The sequence below is a fragment of the Urocitellus parryii genome, chromosome 5, assembly GCF_045843805.1.
Source record: "Urocitellus parryii isolate mUroPar1 chromosome 5, mUroPar1.hap1, whole genome shotgun sequence".
Classification (NCBI taxonomy): domain Eukaryota; kingdom Metazoa; phylum Chordata; class Mammalia; order Rodentia; family Sciuridae; genus Urocitellus; species Urocitellus parryii.
In genome coordinates, this window is record NC_135535.1 from 50,693,893 (window position 1) to 50,712,894 (window position 19,002).

At 39.8% G+C, this 19,002-nt stretch overlaps 1 protein-coding gene across 1 annotated transcript; it reads right to left on the minus strand.

Moving 5' to 3' along the window:
• Positions 1-439: 439 nt before the first annotated feature.
• Hmga2 (high mobility group AT-hook 2) lies at positions 440-16,201 on the minus strand. Its single transcript, XM_026386643.1, has 4 exons — positions 16,091-16,201; positions 13,389-13,475; positions 2,928-2,978; positions 440-472 (listed from the first exon to the last, which is right to left on the minus strand). Exons 1-4 carry the CDS (start codon positions 16,199-16,201, stop codon positions 440-442), a joined length of 282 nt encoding a protein of 93 aa, XP_026242428.1.
• Between the last annotated feature and the right edge of the window lie 2,801 nt (positions 16,202-19,002).

A 19,002-nucleotide genomic window follows, 5' to 3' on the forward strand; every position in this document is an offset into this window, starting at 1 on the left:
GGAAACACGTTGTCTAGAAAAAATACACAATTTCCTTTTATTTCCCCTTCTAAGTAGAACAGCTCTTCTTGGGGGGACCAAATCAGGGACTTGTAACAATTAATCACACAAAATTTTCCATTCTCACAGCCAGCAAATATTGGAAACGAGGACAATCAATGAGGATGCCCGGCTCTTCCCAGAAAGACCAGGGTGTCTATGGTGGACATCTCCTCTGGGCTTCTTCCAGCTTGAAGATCAGATGCCTGAAATCCAGGTTCCTCCCAGATAAGCAAGAACCCCACTAAGAAAAAAATGTAGAGCCCCTTTAATCTTGCTGTATGCTTTACTCTGGCTTGGCAGAAACATTAGCTGGGTGAGGATGAGTGATGGGAAACAAAGGCATAAAGATAGTTAGGTGTAAGCTAGAGGACTGTGAGGTTCTAGGGCAGGTTGCAATTCATTCACTCGCCAGTTGTGGAGCCATGGAAGACTGCAGAGAAGAGCAGTTTTTGTGATTTCAAACTTTGCAGGTTAATTGGAGAATATTATGGAATAGCCCAAAGGCAGAAGAAATGAAATGCAGAGTTAAGAGGCCCCACTCGATTGTGAGGTATTTGCCTGGTCAACTTCCTTTTGTGTATGTGTTGTGCATGGGCATTTGTGTGTGTGTGTATGTGTGTGTTGTTGAGGATTGAACCTCCCACATGCTAGGCAAACCCTGTACCACTGAGCCACACACATACCCAGCTCCATGCTAACTTTTATTTTAGTTTAGTTTAGACACGTTAGTCCTGCAACTTCAAAGGGCTCATCTATTGTCTATCACGTTGCCTCTTGGAACAAGTCTTTCATAGTCATCAGTTCAATAGCATAGGATATCTTTTCAGAGTTCTGATGCTTAGAAAAGAGCAGACCTGTATTTTATGTTTTCCACTAACAACTTAATGAACAGTACACTCACTAGAGTATAATAGAAATAGTACTTTTTGACTTCTGGGATGATGTCAAAAAAGGCCTTGTAATTTCTTCTTGGTTACCAGAACACTTTTTCTAGGAACTCTGCATACAGATAAGAAGACTGACTTCCCAGAGACTGCTTAGCTGGAGAGTCCATGTATGCATGTTCTACTCCTAGAGATGCCCAGACTTCTGGTCAATCAAAAGCACCACACCTATCAATGAAGAAGTCTCCAAATTTCAGATCCAAAAGTATTGGAGTCGTCTCCTGATGCTTAAGTCCTCCCAGCTGAGGCCCCAGACATTCTGGAGCAGGGACAAGACTTTCTGCTGTTCCCTGTCCATATTCTTAACCAAAAGAATCCAGGAGCATAAGAAAATAGTTGCTTCTTTACACTATTGTTTTGGAGCAGTTTATTAAGCAGTAACAGGTAACTGGAACCACATGTACAGCAAGAGAGATGATAAACCAACCCACTGGTTACAGAATCCACACTTGCCATGTGATACTTAGTTCTGGGTGATATATTTCAATAGATTAAAAAACAAAGCACTTGAAAAAAGAATAACAAGAATGTTCCTTTATGGAGAATAATAATGAAAGAATTGGAGATACTTAAATCAAAAAAAGAGAACAAGTTTTTGAAGAGCTACCATCAGGGAAAGTGAAAACAATTGCTCTGTATATTTTCACTGAGGAGACCTGGAGACAGTGGGCAGAAGTCACAGGGAGTCAAATGGAAGACTCTAATTTAGACTCTCATAAGACTTTCCGGGAAGGAAGGGACAGCCTTGAGAGACAGTGAGTTCTCTGACATTAGAGGTGATAGGGCATGGGCTGGATGATCACCACATGCTAGTTAGTTTTGGAGAAAATTCATGTATGAACAACAGGCTGAATGAAAAGCACTTACATTAAGGTTACACTGTGACACTGAGATGTTTTTAATCTAAAGATCATCCCCCTTTCCTTGTGCTAAGAAATCTAATCCCAACACATGTGGAACAGGAAAAAAAAAAGCCAAGATGAATCAATTAAATGAAAGGCAATACCAAAGTGTAAATAGAAAGTGATGCAGAACTCAAGAGTAGAAGGAAATGGCAAAATAACAGGAAAACATAATCTAGGATAGTAGGAAACTTTAAAAAAGGTAGAACATGGAGAATAAACCAGGGGCAGGGAAGAGGAAAGCCAAGGATCCCATTACAGAAAATACTGGGTACAGAGGCTGCCTTCACCCTCTTGAGAAATGGCTTGGGTTAATGTTAGGACTCGTTCCTTCTATCAGTAGGCAAGACAGACCAGAAGTCCCTGGGTAATGTGAGAACAAGGTTCAAATGGTAAAATGAGCAACCACTAATTTTCTGGCCTCAAAATTCACAGCCTGTATGTGCCTGTGGGGTCCAGCAAGCTTGTATGGATGCGACTGTCTTTAAGGTCAGTTTGTAGACAACGTCCACTAAGGGAAGTAAACAAACAAACAAAAACATAAAACAAACAAATACGGAAATTCAGCCCTTGTTTTCTAACAGAGACATTATGAAAAAGAAAACACAGATCACCTAGAAAATGATATATATCCAAAACAAAGCATAAAATCAAGAAAATAAAATATTAAAAATATCTCATACACATTTCATCTGAATTTTATCACCATTTGTAATCAACTCCCAAGGTTTCGTAATACCTTCAACCCTAGTTACTCAACCCACTGAACAAGTCTTCCCATTGTTACTCTACGTGAAGGAAGAATGGAAATTCCTTTGATGTTGATAAGACATAGAAAAAGGAGTCCCCTTCAGGAAAAGAAAGTGTTTGGAGTAAAACCCTGGAGCCTAATCATAAGCAGTGATAATCTGTCCTTGCCTTAACCCTTTCAAAGATGTAACACACCAGGAATTTAAAATATATGTAATCCTTGAAATACAACTAATATATTCTTTTTTTTTCTTTACAATAAACAAACAAAATATATCTTATCACTCACCCATTTCCTGGGTCTGCCTCTTGGCCGTTTTTCTCCAGTGGCTTCTGCTTTCTGCAAAATGAAAAAGGAAGTTATGTAGTTTCCTACCTGACATTATTTGTAAGTACGCCATGAATAGACACATTTCAAAGAAAAATGTTCTGGATTGCAGATGAGGTATTGAGAGTGTGTTAATAACCTTTTTCCTTTAAGGTTTATCTTTTGCATTTTTCAGTACATTCTCCTTCCCTGCATGATGCAAAAAAAATATCTATGCAAATCCTTACCATTAAAAACTTCTCTGGAGTGATCTCTTCTGAAATGCATAAAAATCCTTTTGTAAAATCTATATTGTTTTTATTTCAGTTCAAAAAAAGTGAAATATTCCCACATTCCATAATTATATGAATTTTAGAAATGAACATTCCTTAAATGGTCAAGATTTGCTTTCCACGTAACAACTAAAGTTATGAAAATTTCTACTGACATGTTGATTTAAATTTACCAAGCACTTGTATCTATGCTGCTAGTGGAAAGCAAGTCTAAATGTAAAAAAAAAAAAAAAAAAAAAAAATAGAAAAAAGAAAAAAAAAGAATACATAAGCATTCTAGTTCAAAATAATAAACATCTGCCCACTTCTATGGGGTTGATTTCCTGTTTCTGGCCCAAAATAATCACCTGTCAATCAGTTCACCTAAAGCAGAAGGGGGAGGGTAGAAGCTGGTAGAGATCATCCATGTTTGCCCCTAAGATGGAAACTTAGGATGAATGACTAAAAATAACAGTTAAACATATACATTCCAAAATAACTTAAAATATACATTATTAATAATTCCACACTCAAAGCTGACATGAATATTATTTCCAAGTATCTTCAGAGTTTGTTTCATTGCCTTTCTTCATAGATCTTTTCTATATTGCTTGTTGGTTTTCTTTTTTCTCTTTTTTATTTTAACTGTTTTGATACAAATTTTAACATTATTTATAAAGTAATTAGCCTTTTTGTTTTTGTCATCCCCTACTCTAATTCCCAAGCACACCAAGATAATACACACATACACAGCACGTCACATCTACAAAAACATGTGTTTATACTTTTCAAGATAAAGAAAACTTAGTACATGTTGCTCTCTGTATGAGAATGATCCTAAGGCTAACTCCACATAAAACTATAGACAATCTGAGCCAGGACAACTTGTTTTCCATTTTACTTTTGCTACCTAGCTGAGCAGCCAGTGGATATTTGGTACTGTTAACTAAAATGAGATATTTTGACTGTCTACTGCCAAATCAAACTTACCTCTTTCTCTCTTCAATTTGCCTAATAAAAATAGAAGGTTAATAGTTGATAGATAGATAGATGGCATTACTATTCAGCAGGTCCATTAATTGATCCAAACTCCATGTGACTGTAATGTTACCTCACATTTTTGGAGTATTTAAGTTACTCCAGGCATTGACTAAATCAGTCACATAGTTACTTTAACTCTCACAGCAGCCTTCTATGAAGGCAAGAAATTAAGTCTTAGATTAGGTAACTTGCTCAAGGTCATACAGGAAGTTGTTAAGTGGCATACCTATTCTACTGACTCCAAAGATGGTGCTCCTACCCTCTTAACAATGTCACCTCCCCTTAGTACACAGGACCTGCTATTAGAGAAAATATCTTGGAAACTAAAATTGTCATTGATTCAGCTCATTTTTCAGAACAAAAAGAAATCTGGTGGCTTTTAGGAGCTCTATCTGTCTAATTTGGGCTCTGAATTGTTTATTACTTCTGAATGGCTCCACAAAGGAATCATTATTGTTGGGGACCCCGGCATTGCATGGCTTAAATTCAGTGGAAGCCAGGAGTACCCGGTGAATCACACTGCCTTTCAGGGTGGTGTCTTATGGAGAAGGGAGGTGTCCTGAGACACAGACCATATTTTGGTAAGCTTAGATTCAAATCCTTTCTCTGCCACATTACCTTTATGACTTTGGGCAGGTCCCTGAAAACCTTAATTTGAATCCACCTGTAAAATGGTGATGTTGTCTCCCATAAGGAGACATGGAGGTACCTGGAAGTGCCCACCATAAACAACGTACTCATAAATGTTCTTTCATTCCTAACAAGACGGAACCCTTAAAGGGAAGACTTTTTCTTTCAAGTTCATCTGGTATACAGAAGATTAAGTCAATACAAATATTCCATTACACCCACCTGCCCCCTTTAGCAGAAAGCTTTTAAGAAACCCTTTAGTACATAGTGAGTCATAGGAGTGCCAAATTCCCTGGTACAGAAGCAGCATTTGATTTAATCTTTGGAAGCAACTATAAGATTGCAATTTACTCAGTAGTAAATTACACAAGCATAGAAGATAGAAATCCTGTTTAATGGAAATGGGTAGTGAGTGGGGTTGGGGTAGGGAGGGATGGCTATTGACCTTAAAGTTAACGGTGCTCTACTAGGCCTTTCTGTGTAGTTTTTATGTTTCAGAGGCCATGATGTGATCCGGGTATATCTGAAATCTCCTGAAGAGAAGAGTTTTTCTCCTAAAAGGGTTTCACTGCATTGCCAAGTCAGAGAAAACAAATATCTCAAAGAGAGAGAAAGTCCTTGCAAGTAAGATGACTTTTAATTGAGCATCTCATTTACAAAAAGCCTATTGAGAAATAAAATTCATACCATTAACTAAAAGGCAAAATATCATGATTATCACTTGGACTTGTTAAAAGCAAACTTGCTCCTTGGCCACACAGGCCAGTGTTATATGTAAACTGAAACCCTCTTCTGAGACTACATCTAGAAGAAACACATTAGCTGTGCTGTGTGCCCTCAATCTGGGAGGTTCTCATTGTTCTTTAAAACCCACATTATTTAATGATTCTAATCAAACTCCACCAAGGCTGCAAAATGAGTTAGGATTTTAGGTTGTAAACCTGCACAGATTCAGGAGTTTTGCATGTTGGAAAGTACTGGCTTTAACATTGTTTTCCTGTGTTTAATGCTCTCCAGGATATTGCTTTTCAAACAAGACAAACAAAACGTTCAGGGGACTTGTTTTAATATGTCAACATACACAATACTGCAGAAGTAGCTATTTGGTTTTCCTTACTGGAATAGTTTGGTTCTATACTCCAAAAGCTTGTATAAGTGAGTCACAACTAGTTCCAAGTACTTCCTGCTTATATAGACAAGGGGAGCGACAGTAGGGATTCTCCACTTGGAAAAAAGAAAAATTGTTTTTGTCAGCACTATTATGCTAGTATTCACAACTATCTATCATTAAAAGTGCTTCTTCCTCCTTGATTTTCTTTATTTATATTTTTATTTCTTTGTTAAAGTTTATATATAGAAATATATACTTCATTTTATATTTAATGTTGAATAGGAATTTGTACAATGGGAAATGTATTTCTTTCTCTAAGAAGTTCTGATGCTCTAGGCTGTTACATTTTCAAAAAATGGTAATTAAGGGCTGGGGCTGTAGCTTGGTGGTAGAGTGCTTGCCTTGCACGTGTGAGGCACTAGGTTCAATCCTCAGTACCACATAAAAAAAATAAAGATTTAAAAAATGACAAATTTTTTTAAAAAAGGTAATTAAAAAAGGAAATTCAAGACGTGCACAGTAATGCACACCTGTAATTCCAGTGACTCAGAAAGCTGAGTTAGGAGGATCAGAAATTTCAGGCTAGCCTGGGCAACTTAGCAAAATCCCATCTCAAAATGAAAAATCAAAAGGTCAGGAAATATAGATCAGTGGTAAAGTACCCCTGGGTTCAATCCCCAGTACTGCAAAAAAATAAAAAATAAAAAAAATTAAGAAAAATAAAAGAAAAGCAAATATTGCTCTTGAATTTGAAAACAGTACATTACTTGGTGTTAGAGCCTAGCTTAGAAGAAATGTTCACTATGTGTTTGAGGAAGGAAGGGAGGGGAAATGAATGAGGGGAGGGGAAGGGAGAGGCATTGTGTTTATATATGTTTTATTTTCTTCTTACCATCAAAATTCTGGAGCTTGGCAAGATTGCAGATATCATTTCTTAAAGTACTCTCATTTAATAAATAAGAAAACTTCTGGATGCACTAATCTCCAAATTCCCTGTGGGCTAGAAGTCTGTGGGTATCAGTGGTAGAAGGCACACATTTCCAATCCCTTTATAAGCTTGTAGAGTGGCTCTCCAAAAGCTTCTCACAACTTAACTTTGGAACTGCATTTTAGCTCACTGGAGATAACAGAAATCTACCTTGTAGCAGTCAGTTTATAAAATATTTGACAGTTCACAGTAGTGGAAAGGATATAAGCTTTGGAATTAGTTGCATTTAAACCCAGTTTTTTCCATTAGAGATGTCACAGATTACAACCACGAACCACAGTCTGTCATTGGTAGAATGGAGACCACAACAACTAATAAAGAGATTAAAAGAGCTAAGATAAACAGTATGTAAAGTACCTGAAAAAGCTATGGCATTTGGTGGGTACTCAAATGTAATGTCTTCTTTGCTCTCCTCTTGTTTTAGAATGTTGCTCTTTAAAAGAATACCTAGCAATTCTGAAAGTCTCCGCAGTGTTTTTCTGGAGACAATTTCACGTTAGTAGGCCAGCCATTACTTCTGATTTTCCACCTCATACAAGATGAAGCAACCTGCCCACATTTGTCAAGTAGTGGGACAGAGACCCAGTTGGATGTCAAGGCAGTAAGGGTCTATTCTTCCTGAAGATATTCCTGTATGAAACTAAATTGCCATGGGCAAATTTTAAAAACAAAAGGAAACCTTCTAGGGTGAAAATCAAATGAGTAGCCAAAAGTAACATATTTTCAATATTCCTATAAAGATATGGACAAGCACAGTGATCAGGAAGCAAGAAAATAATTCATTTCCAACTTCAGGGACTAATTTAGGCAAATATCAATTTTTTGCAATTGTAAATGCTCCCATCATGTTTTATCTACACTGTGATGAATGACACATGGAAGTCAGAATTTCCTACTCCAAATACATCAGTGCATCTGCACAGGAAAAAAAAACTATAAAATATGTGGGTGTGGGGGGGTTCCTTATTTTGTTTTCATGTATTCTGACTTTTTTAAGACCAAGACCTGGATAGACCTAAGAGTATACAAAGTTGACTAATCCAAGTCTAGAAAATCATTTGCTCACTTAAAAAACAGAAACAGTGTAAATCAATGTGCACTGGCATCAAAATCAATCAGAAAAAGCATTGAGTAAATTCTCATTTTGCCATTTTGATAGTCTAGCTCCATGGGTTTCCCCATTTTAAAGGATCACTCATTTTACTCTTGAAAAGATGTTACAATTTGCTCTCATAATATATTTTGCAGTAGGAAGTAAAAGTGAATTCCATCATTCATTGTTCTTCATGCTTATTTCACCCAAGGAAGCCCTCATTGTCAACTCTGTCATTATTTCACACACATTTACAAACACTAACTTAAAATGAAGGCCAAAAATAGCAGGAAAAGTTATTATTTTCAAAGTCTGAGACCCTTCTTCTCCAAATCTTCCCTCTACCTCTTCTGCAATGAGAACTGATACAAGAGTTCACAGGGGTTACCTTCTGAGCAAACCATTTCCTCCTTTCTCCTAAAGAAAAGAGAATGACTGCACTATGACTCACTAAATTCAAATAGTATACGCCATTCAAAATTGTTTAGTGTATTAAATGAATATAAAGTCAAGCAACAGCATAAAATAGAGTCAGTTCCCTACTCATCTTTTTCTCTTGGTTGGCAGAACCAAGATTCATTAATGAAAAACTCAATCATCTAGGACAAGGAAATTCAGTTTCTACCCTTGTGCCAAGCTATGTGGTTCTAAGATGAGCTCTGGAAACTGCAGGAAATCAACTAACAAGACAAGACAGGCTGGAAAGATTCAACTGGCATAAAATGCTCTTCAGCATCCAACTGTTCTCAAGAAAGAACTGAAATGCAGGGGAATGCCAATCTGGTATATTCGGTCTCCTTATTAGCAAAATGATCTGTTGAGACCTCAAGATAAACATTAGCCAGGGATGTAAGTCAGCCAAAAAAAAAAAAAAAAGGAGTTTTGATAAAAGACTTCCAAGGGATGAGAGTTTCCAGAGAATTACAACTATGGGTCCTCTGACATAAAGTGACTATATAAAAGAATTCAAATGAATTCCAATCTCCCATATTTGGATCATAATCTATGATGATTCAAAGGCATTGCCAGACATAATTTATTGATGCATTAAGTAAGGCTTTGGCAAAGTGAAATTTAAAAAAAAAAGTCAACTGTTTAACTAAGTCAAGATAATAGACATAATAGTTGGGCTTTACTTAATTCCTCCTACTTGAATTTGTTTGTAAACTCAGATAGGAATGTGATTCTCACAATGGAACTCGCCTGCCCATTAAAACAGAGGACTCAAACTAAATTATGCCAGTGCTGTAGGAACCACAGGTCGGAATTGTATGGCAGCTCCCAATGTAACCGTTCTCTGACTTATGTAACAATGATGCTTTTGGGCCTACTATGTTCTGTAAAGAAAATCCTGTCCTCATGCAGCACCTATGCTGTAAGATTTTTCTGAATTGATAAGTAAATCCCAAATTTTCTCCTCCTAAAATTTTTGTGATTGGTGTTAGTAATTAATTTATTTTAAAAAAAATCAATCCCATTTCTAGGAATGCAAATGATTAGGAGTATGAATGAGTCTTTTTAGTACCCAATTAATATCAGGCTATCTTTTCATAGCAAATTGAAGATGGAAATTAAATATTTTTCTGAAGACTTTCTTTGAAGCATGCATACTTTACCAAATGATACTTTAATTCTGCACTTTGCTCTCTTGGTCTGGCCATTTCACCTAAAGTCAAAAGGAAGGTCAAGCAAATCTGACTTATGAAGTAGGATTATCTTACACCTGACATTTTAAAAAATTCATTTCCCTTTTATGAAAATATAATTCAATCTCAGAAAAATACATTTTTCTTAGGAGCACTTGTGTGAGAACTGGCTTGAAATTTAAAGATAAATTTAACTTGTGACTTTACATACAGAAGTAGTGTCAGTCCCTCCAATATTCTTTCATGATTGAAAAGGAACAACAGAATCCCAAATGAAACAAACGATATTATACCTTCATTCTTTTCAGACACAGGAATTGGGAAAATTCAAAGTATTTCTACACATCACAATCAAGAGAGAAAAGCAAAACAAAACAAAGAGGAAATTAAGAGACAACTATAAGGCCCAGGTTGTAGCTCAGTGATAGAGTGCTTACCTAGCATGTAGAAAGTCCTGGGTTGGAGTCCCAGCATTGCAAAAAAAAAAAAAGTGAGGGGGGTTAGATAATGGTGGGGGTAGGGACTTGAGGGGTGGAGCAAGAGACAACTGGTCAAAAGTGTATCTCAATCTAAAAAATAAATAAAAGGGTGAACAAACTCATGTATACACTCTATCTTTCTCTTTCTTTTGGATAAAGTATTTATTCAGAAAAACATTAACTTCAGATTTCTTTTATTAAGGGTAACAATATGAAACCCATTCAGACATACTCAGATTGGAGTTCTTAGGAATGACTGGAATTGTCACAGAATGGTCATCCATGGGAATTGGTGTTAATGGAATATAAATAGACTGAAGAATAATTTTTTTCTTCCACAAGTTTCAGACATAAATTGTGTTTTTTTATAAATTTGTTTGACATACTACATAAATCAATTTTCTATTAAATCAGCCTAAAATTCAAGTGATGGCTAATTTGGTAGCCAGTCTCCACTTGGTCTTGACACATTCTGCATTCGTTGTCAAGTTTCACACTGTTAATTTTCTAACAAGCAGTTTGGTTTTCAGATATCTCAAGGCCAGTTGCTGAGTCCAAACACAAACTTTGTAAGTAAAATACAAACACCAAGCAGCAAGATATGTTAAACACACAATATCAGGATTCTCCTTTAACATTAGAGTTCTTTTCTCTCATATACTTACCAATTTTTATGATACATTTTTCATTGTGATGAATCCAGTATGTAAGAAAACTCTCAATTTATTAACCATAGAAGACTTCTCGTATCTACTCTAGTCATTCTACAGGAGGTTTTTTGTTGTTGTTGCTGTTTCTTTGTTTTTATTTTACATGTTATCAACGATATTTTTCTAAAAACATTTGTAGTTGAAAATCCTAATGAACATATGCTTTTTTAGAATACAATACATATTTGATAAACAAGGATATGTTTGATAATCATGTCTATATGGGATAGAAGCACATTCAATCAATACTGATTTCAAAGTGAAATGCCTTAAGTTTATACATGCCATGAACAATTCATCAATGTCATCATTATTTTGCAAAGTATTATCTTCTCCAAATGAAGCTTAATTAATAAAACTGAAGAAAAATAACAGTCATGTTATGGGCAAATGTATTTATTCACTTTTATTAGAAGAGGGAATTTTGTAAATGAATTATATGAAATGATTATGTTTGGAAGAATAAAATATTTCAAAAAAGGACTTCTTTGGGAGAAAGAAAACCTCTGGTTTGGAAACTACACAAATATTTGCATACACAGGAAGAATTATAAAGGAGATGAGTGGCCTAGAAGGGTCTTTGTAAATGCCTATCACTGAAGTCACTAAAAATAAAACAAATGTTACTTGGGAATAGATCAAATTTTGTTATTTTGCTTTGAATGGTAAATTACGCACAAGTCTCAGATTTCCTTTTGTCAATAAAGATGCTATTGGTCAGTGGTAATCTTTTTAAAGATCAGAGAAGGAGATGGGGCCATTTCTACCTACTTCCTCAAAAAAAAAAAACTAAATAAATAAAGAAATATAAAAAAATTTGGGAAATTATTCATTTTCCTTTTTTGCATCAAATTTTTAAAAATTTATTTATGGTGAGCTATAAAGATGTAACAATGCATTTTTTTAGAACAATTACATGGTAGCTCAAATGATTTTAGCTACACACAGGTTTGTTATTGCTGAGAGAAAAAATAAGTAAGGTAAATTTCATGCTTATAGAACCTGAAATAACTCCTATTAGAATACCTACGAAAATTAGTTCTTTTTAGTTAATTTATACACCAGGTAAAACAGAACAAATAGAAAGTATTCATATTAAGAACACCAAATTATGTTCTGTCACTTTTAAAGGTTCTTAGAGCTTTTAAAAGTTTTTTAGAGCTCCTTTGAAATTTACTGATAAATATGAGTTACAATTAAATGTAAACTTTAAGAAACAGTTAAATATATGAGAAATTTGCCCTTCAACTTTGTTCAAAACTATTAAAATAAAACAGACAAATCATAGTTACTTATAAATAACAATATGTATCACTAGAACTATGGCAGTTTACATCACTGAAAACGATCACATATAATGTACTTGGTGCACAGTCACAGAAAAAACAAAACATTGATCTCAAAATGATGAATACATGGTCCTTTAAACAAATACTATACATGACATATTCAGATCTTAAGAAGATAAAATTTACTTGTAATTTTTGAACCTTTGTTTTCAACTGTTATACAAAGTTTCAAATAAAATGCAAACTTTTATGATTCATAAAGTCAAAATTGACTTTTAAATTCACCTTCACCTCTATGCAACAATGTATCTTGAGATATTTCCTCTTTGCTAACTCAAATACAACCAACATGAAGTTATTTTAAGCTGCAATTTAAATTTTTCCAAAACTTTGACTGTTAAACTTGACTGGGTTCTATCCTACCCAAACACACACACACACACACACACACACACACACACACACATATATTCTACCTATATATGTATGTATATGTATATGTAAATATATATATATATTTGAGTAAAATATTTGTTTTAAAATCTCATTGTTCAATTCAGAGAATAACACTTTATGAAAAGGTTTTAGGGATTATGATATACTATATTGCAGGTTCATTATAAAACAAACAGTGATACATTGTCATCACATTTAAAGTTGTAAAGTTCATGAAATTTTTTCCAGCATTCCATAAATGGATTAATTTCTAATTATTGTCTATTTGGCAAAACACATAACCTTAAAAGGGGGACTTGGCTTACAGTAGTCATTTAAATAAGCACCAAGTAAATTAATCTCTATTATTTTTCAGAGGAAACTGCAAGAATTTCACTACCAGACAAAATTTATAGTTTTAATATTTTTAACTCTTTAACCATTGATTCAAATATTAATTTTATCATTCACTTCCCCAACCATCCACCCCCACCCCTTCACTCCTCCACCAGCATTTTAAGGTTCATATTATTTGGTAGTGTTTGTTTAAAAACACTTTAACTAACTGCTGGAAACTTTTTTGCTAAGCATCACTCAGAAAAAAAAGATTAACTCCCATCCAACTAATGTTAAATGCAGGGTTACCCATCTGGGACAAATCTTTAGGTGTGGATTTAAAATGGGAAAATTAAAAGGAGGTTCCTGCAGTCATTAATGAAATTAGGAGAGCTTGACTTGAGAATTCTCACCTTTTGAGCTGCTTTAGAGGGACTCTTGTTTTTGCTGCCTTTAGGTCTTCCCCTGGGTCTCTTAGGTGAGGGCTCACAGGTTGGCTCCTAATTGTGGGAGGAAAAAAATGCTGTTGTGGCAAAGACCGTCTGAAAGAAATTGACCCAGACTCTTTAGCTATGTTTTCTGCATGTGCTGCTCAACAGAGCTGCTGGAATACATTCAGTTCAAATATAAGTGGATGATAATAGTACAGAGTTTACAGAAAGGGGAAATGACTATACTTTTAATTCAAGAATTCAAAGAGAAAACTATTTTGCATAAGAAAACTAGATTTTATTTCAAACCCAAAATGGTAGCAAAATCTGAAAAGGCTGCATGTTCTAGAAAGAAAATCATATATTTTTAAGATATAAAAGTTTACATGGTTATGCATTTGGCAATACATGGAAATAATGATCATTTTACATGAATACCACTATCCATTATTTCAAACAACAGAAATATGAAGCTAGCTTTCTCAATAATCTTCATATTGAAAAGGTATCTTTTAATCATCTCTGTACATGTGCATTCTAAATTGATTAGGAGTCAGTCGACACATTCTGAGTGAAATATTGGAGCAATTACCCAACTTCTTCAGCTCAAAACAATTCCATTCCCCCTAAAAGTTCCAAATAATTATGGTAAACCTGAGGGGGGAGGTTTTGCTTGAATTAACTAGATAATTGCTTCAATTCTCCACTTCCTTTCCATGAGGCGGGCATGGTCTCCAGTCGAAATTTAAGTTTCTTTTTATACGAATAAGCATGTTTTATTCAGGATACTTTTATGGTGATGGATTGGAGGAAACCAAAAGGAGGAAAGGGAAGATAAGAGGAAATATCTGGGAAGGAGAAATTGAAACAATCATTTCTATAAGCAAAACTTTAAATGGCTCCTATGCCAAGTAGTAAATACTAAGTGGTTAAGAAAATGTGATGATTACTATTTCAAATCTTAAATATTTATCCCGTGAATCATTCACATTTCATTCAGATTCGGTGATTAAATCAGACTAATTAAAATGCATGAAAGTTCTCAATGAAAATTCACATCCTACTTAGATAATCTGGGAACAGTTCCTTACAGGCTTCTGAGGGATACTAGTTCCAGTGGGGCACATCCTGAACACACACATCCCTAGACACATTTTTCTTTCTTTGGTGAACTCTTCCTTAACTCGAAGGTAAAACTTCCAATCACCTCCAGATTCCCTAACATTTTCTTTTAGATTTTTTTTTTTTTTTTGCGTGTGTGTGTGTGTGTGTGTGTGTGTGTGTGTGTGTAGGTGGGTGCAAATTAGCAGAGCTGGGTGGCTGGTGGGAAATGGGGGGGGGGGCGGTGTAGGGCAGAGACTTCCTGGGAGGTGTAAAACAGGATCCAAAGGCGATATAAAGTGTCGCTTGCGCAGAGCGGGAAAACTCAGGGGCCTCTAGATTGGCTTGTTTCCTTTGATGATTTCAAATAGGTACAACCCTCTCAGTTTTTCTAAAATGCATTGGTAAGCAAACGTTGTTCAATTTCCCTCAGTTTGCTCTCGGGTAGGTTTTGGACTCTAGGATTATTTTCTCATCAATCTATTTGCCATGAGGAACGTGAGTTAAGAATAAGGAAATAAGAAGTTTTAAAGTCCGAAGAAGCGGAGTTTAAATGTTCTTGTGGTCATGTCCTGCTCCAACCCCGCTGGCTGAGCCTTGGAAATTGCAGCGAACAAAACCCCCCGCCCTGGGCGCTGCGCACAGCTCTGCAAGAGCCTGCTGCACGCTTAATTGGTTGCATCCGCAGACAAAACCCTCTGCTCCGCGGGGTCCCGGGCGCCCCTCGATTGTACCCTCCCAGCCCCCAGCCGCTCGTCCCAGGGAAGAGCATTTAATGCGAAAGAACATTAACGTGGGATCCAGGAGCAAAAGGGAGACAGGGCGCTTGGCGAGGAAGTGACCCTAGCTACTGTGCACTTTCTCGGACACTCCTTCCAACGCGCCCTGGGCGAAGCGAGTTAACCCGTCCGGCTGGGCGCCTAGGATCCCCTACAGCCCCTTCCCCGGACCACCTTTGGCTGCTGTCGCAGGGAATTTAAAGATCCCTTAAGAGCACCCGGCAGCCCGGTACCCACGCGTTCTTTGTCGGGAGGGCGCGAGCCTTGGGCCACCGAGAGCTTGGGGAGGGCGCCAAGGGGGGCGACTGCGGCGCGCCAAATGCCGGCTATCAGCCCCAAGAGGCGGGAGAAAGAGCCTCTGGGCCCCAGGACTCCAGCCCCTTCAACCCCAACCGGCTAAAGTGCCCTAGTCCCCAGAGACTCGCTTCCCCGGGTAATTGCAAAGGCAGCTTAGAGAGAGTTGGCAAGCCCTGATTTGTGGGACCCCGGCCGCTTCCAGTCACCAGGAGACCCCGCGCCACTCAGGGCCGTGCACAATAGCGAAAGTCCGAGGACGTGCTTCGCACGACCCCACCTCCCGCCTTTCCAGGGCCGCCCGCAGCGACTCCCCACCTCCCATCCCCAAGGGGAGCTGGAGCTCCGCGGTGAACTCTAAGGGGATTCCGCCGCCCGCCCCCCTGATCAGCCGGCTGTGTGAAGCCGCCGCGGACACTAGGCTCCCGCGCTCTGGTCGCCCGACGCGTCGGGGGCCCTCGCAGAGGACATGGAGGTGGACTAGTGCCCCCGCCGCGCCCGCGTACTGACTTGCTGTTGCTTCCTGGGTCGGCCGCGTCCTCTTTTCTGAGGCGCCGGGACGGCAGGTTGTCCCTGGGCTGAAGTGGACGGCTGCCCGGCGCCTTCACCGCGTGCGCTCATCCTGCCTCCTGCAGCCGCCGCCGCAAGCGCTGCCTTCGCCGCTACCGCCGCCGCTACCGCCGCTGCAGCCTCAGCCACCCGGAATCTGCCCAGCACCTTTCGGGAGACTGGGTGAGAGGGCTGGAAAAGCAGGCAGGGAGAGCGAGAGCTGGAGTGCTGCGAGGACTGCTGTTGCTTAGGCTGCCGCCGCTGCCACCATCAACACCGGACGTCCAGCGGCTGCCAAAGAGAGAAGAGGGGAGGAGGAGGAGAGAAGGAGGCGCTGCCGGTGGCGGCGACAGTGGTGGGTGAGTACTGAAGGTGGAGGTGGTTTTGGCGGTGGAGGTAGCGAGCGGAGGAGGGAAGCCGAGGAAAAGAAAAGAGGGTTTGAAGTTGGAGAGACTCTTCTCGGTTTGGGATCAGGAGTTGCGGGCACTGGGAGCACTTCGGCAGAGGCTTGGAAAGGGAAGAGACTTGGAGTGAATTGTGTCCCTTGAAATGTTAGGCGGGGAAAGAATTCCTCCTCCTCTTTTCCCCCCGCTCGAGAGAGAGAGAGAGAGAGAGAGAGAGAGAGAGAGAGAGAGAGAGAGAAACAGTGACTTGGGCAGTCGGGAGGGAAAGGGAAGATGCGGTCGAGCTTAAGTCGGGCACTCAGCGCAAGCAAGGGACAGAGGAGTGGGTGGCACCGCGCCTCCTCGGGTGGCGGGAGCAGGCAGCGGCGGCACCGAAGAGTCGGAGAGACTGGCCGCTAGCTTCTGCGTCCTGCACCAAGCGCGCGCTGCCCGGGCTGGAAGTTTTCTGAGTTCCTGCCCCAGGATTCAAGGGGGATGAGTGTGTGTGTGCTTGCGGCGGGGGTGGCGGGACGGGGGGGAGTGCCCACCTCTAATCGTGGGCGGATAAAGGGGAGGGGGCTGCGCAGGAGGAAAAGTATGAGGAGGAGGGAGGCCAGGCAGACCGCCGAGCCAAGGCGCCTGGCCGCGGGCCAGAGACAGAGTTCGAAATACAACTGCCTTGGCGGCGGCGGCGGCGCCCGGGTGCCACCCCGAGCCCGGCTCACGTGCTCCCGCCGGGCGGCGGGGTTAAAGGGACAGACCGGGGATCCCCAGCCGACCAGCTGCGGGCCTCGCCCCTTTGGCCGGGAGGTCACTCCCGGGCGGGCGTCCTGGGAAGGCGCGGGAACTTGACTGCCCCAAAGACACATTTTAGAGCTCGGCCTTTACCTGCGCCTCCACCGCGCGGAGCCAAAACTTTGCCGGAAGCGTCTAGCAGCAAGGGCTGCAGCGTCCTAGTTCACTGAGTGGGAAGGCACTGCCGAGAAGTAGGAGCTGGCCCCTGACAGCCCTACTCCACCTAGGGATTTCCTCACCCCTGGGCGCGCGGCGAGCACGCACACAGGCAACTTTCACGAAGATACACACGCATAATCACATGCGCACTTGCACGCAGACACACGTGCACACGCTCACACAATATGCACTCGTAAACACGCATGTAAATACAGGCGAACTTAAACACACATACATAACAGGCATACAGACATGGCACCTTTGTAGACACAAGCACGCGGAACGCGCCAGTTTCTTCACTGAGCTTTTTTCTCCAAGAAAGACTAGGGGCCACACAAAGTCCCCTTGCGACTGGTGCTACGCACCGGGACGCTCAGTGACCTTAAAGGGGACCTCACAGATTGCCAACAGCACGGTTGAACCGTCTTTTCAGTTTACCTTTATTTAACCTTTTCCTTTTCTGTCCTATTTTATAGCCTGGGCTGTTGCTGAGCTCTGTGAACACCATACTGGCCACGGTCCTTTTTAAAAAGGTGGAGTACTCTTTTTTTTTTTTTTTTTTTTTAAATACACCTCTTTTTCATCCTTGAATAACACAAACCGAAAAAAAAATTAGGTTCGGGTTTTCACACATCACACCCAAAATTATTTTGGACTAATTCCAAAATAAAAACTTTCACCCGGGGAAGAATTTTTCTTTCAAAGATACAGACCACCGTGTAATAAAAACGCCTGCTCTGCAGCCCTAGGCAGGCAGTCAGGCACCGCCAGGTTCCGCTGTGAATGTGAAGGAGGCGCGTGTAAATGTCTGCTTCCCCGCGACGGCGCTGATTGGTCCGCGTTGCCATTTTAAATCCATTTCCAGCTGTCCTTTGCAGAGTTGAGACACTACGCTGCACGTTGAGTGCTCTGCAGGAACCCAGGGTTGCTCCTGGGTCTGGGAACGCTTAGCTATGATGGAGAGGGAGAGCCCCCATCCCTCCAGATGGAGTCCAGCAGTTGACTGGGGAGGGAGGGGTCTAACAGGAACCCAAGGTTTTCTGTCAGGAGTTGGCTGAAAGATGGTATCTTCATCAAAAGGATTGAAATTTCACTTACTGACGATTGCACTGACATTTCCTAACTGCCAAGTTTGCACATTTTTGGAATATGAGCACATATTTGCACAGTGGTGTGCACATTTTACATACACATACAAAATGGGCTTCTGGGTTTGTTTTTGTTTGTCTGCTTTTTGTCCGGAGTTGAGATAAAATTCTGAGGATGAATGTAGACCAAGTCATCCAGGATTTCAGTTAGCTAGCTTTATACTAGATACCTCATTATATCTTGATTTTTTTTTTCAATGCAGAGACTGGCAAGAAGGTGATTTTAATACTTTATTTATGCAATCCATCCCTGAATCTAAAATAAACACAGAAAAACTGGGAAAGGGGAACGCCCAGTCTGCTGTTTTCAGGCCACTTTGCTACCAGGCTACTTAATCCCTTTTGAATTTATATAGAGAGGGATAGAAAAAAAAAAAAAAAGATATTG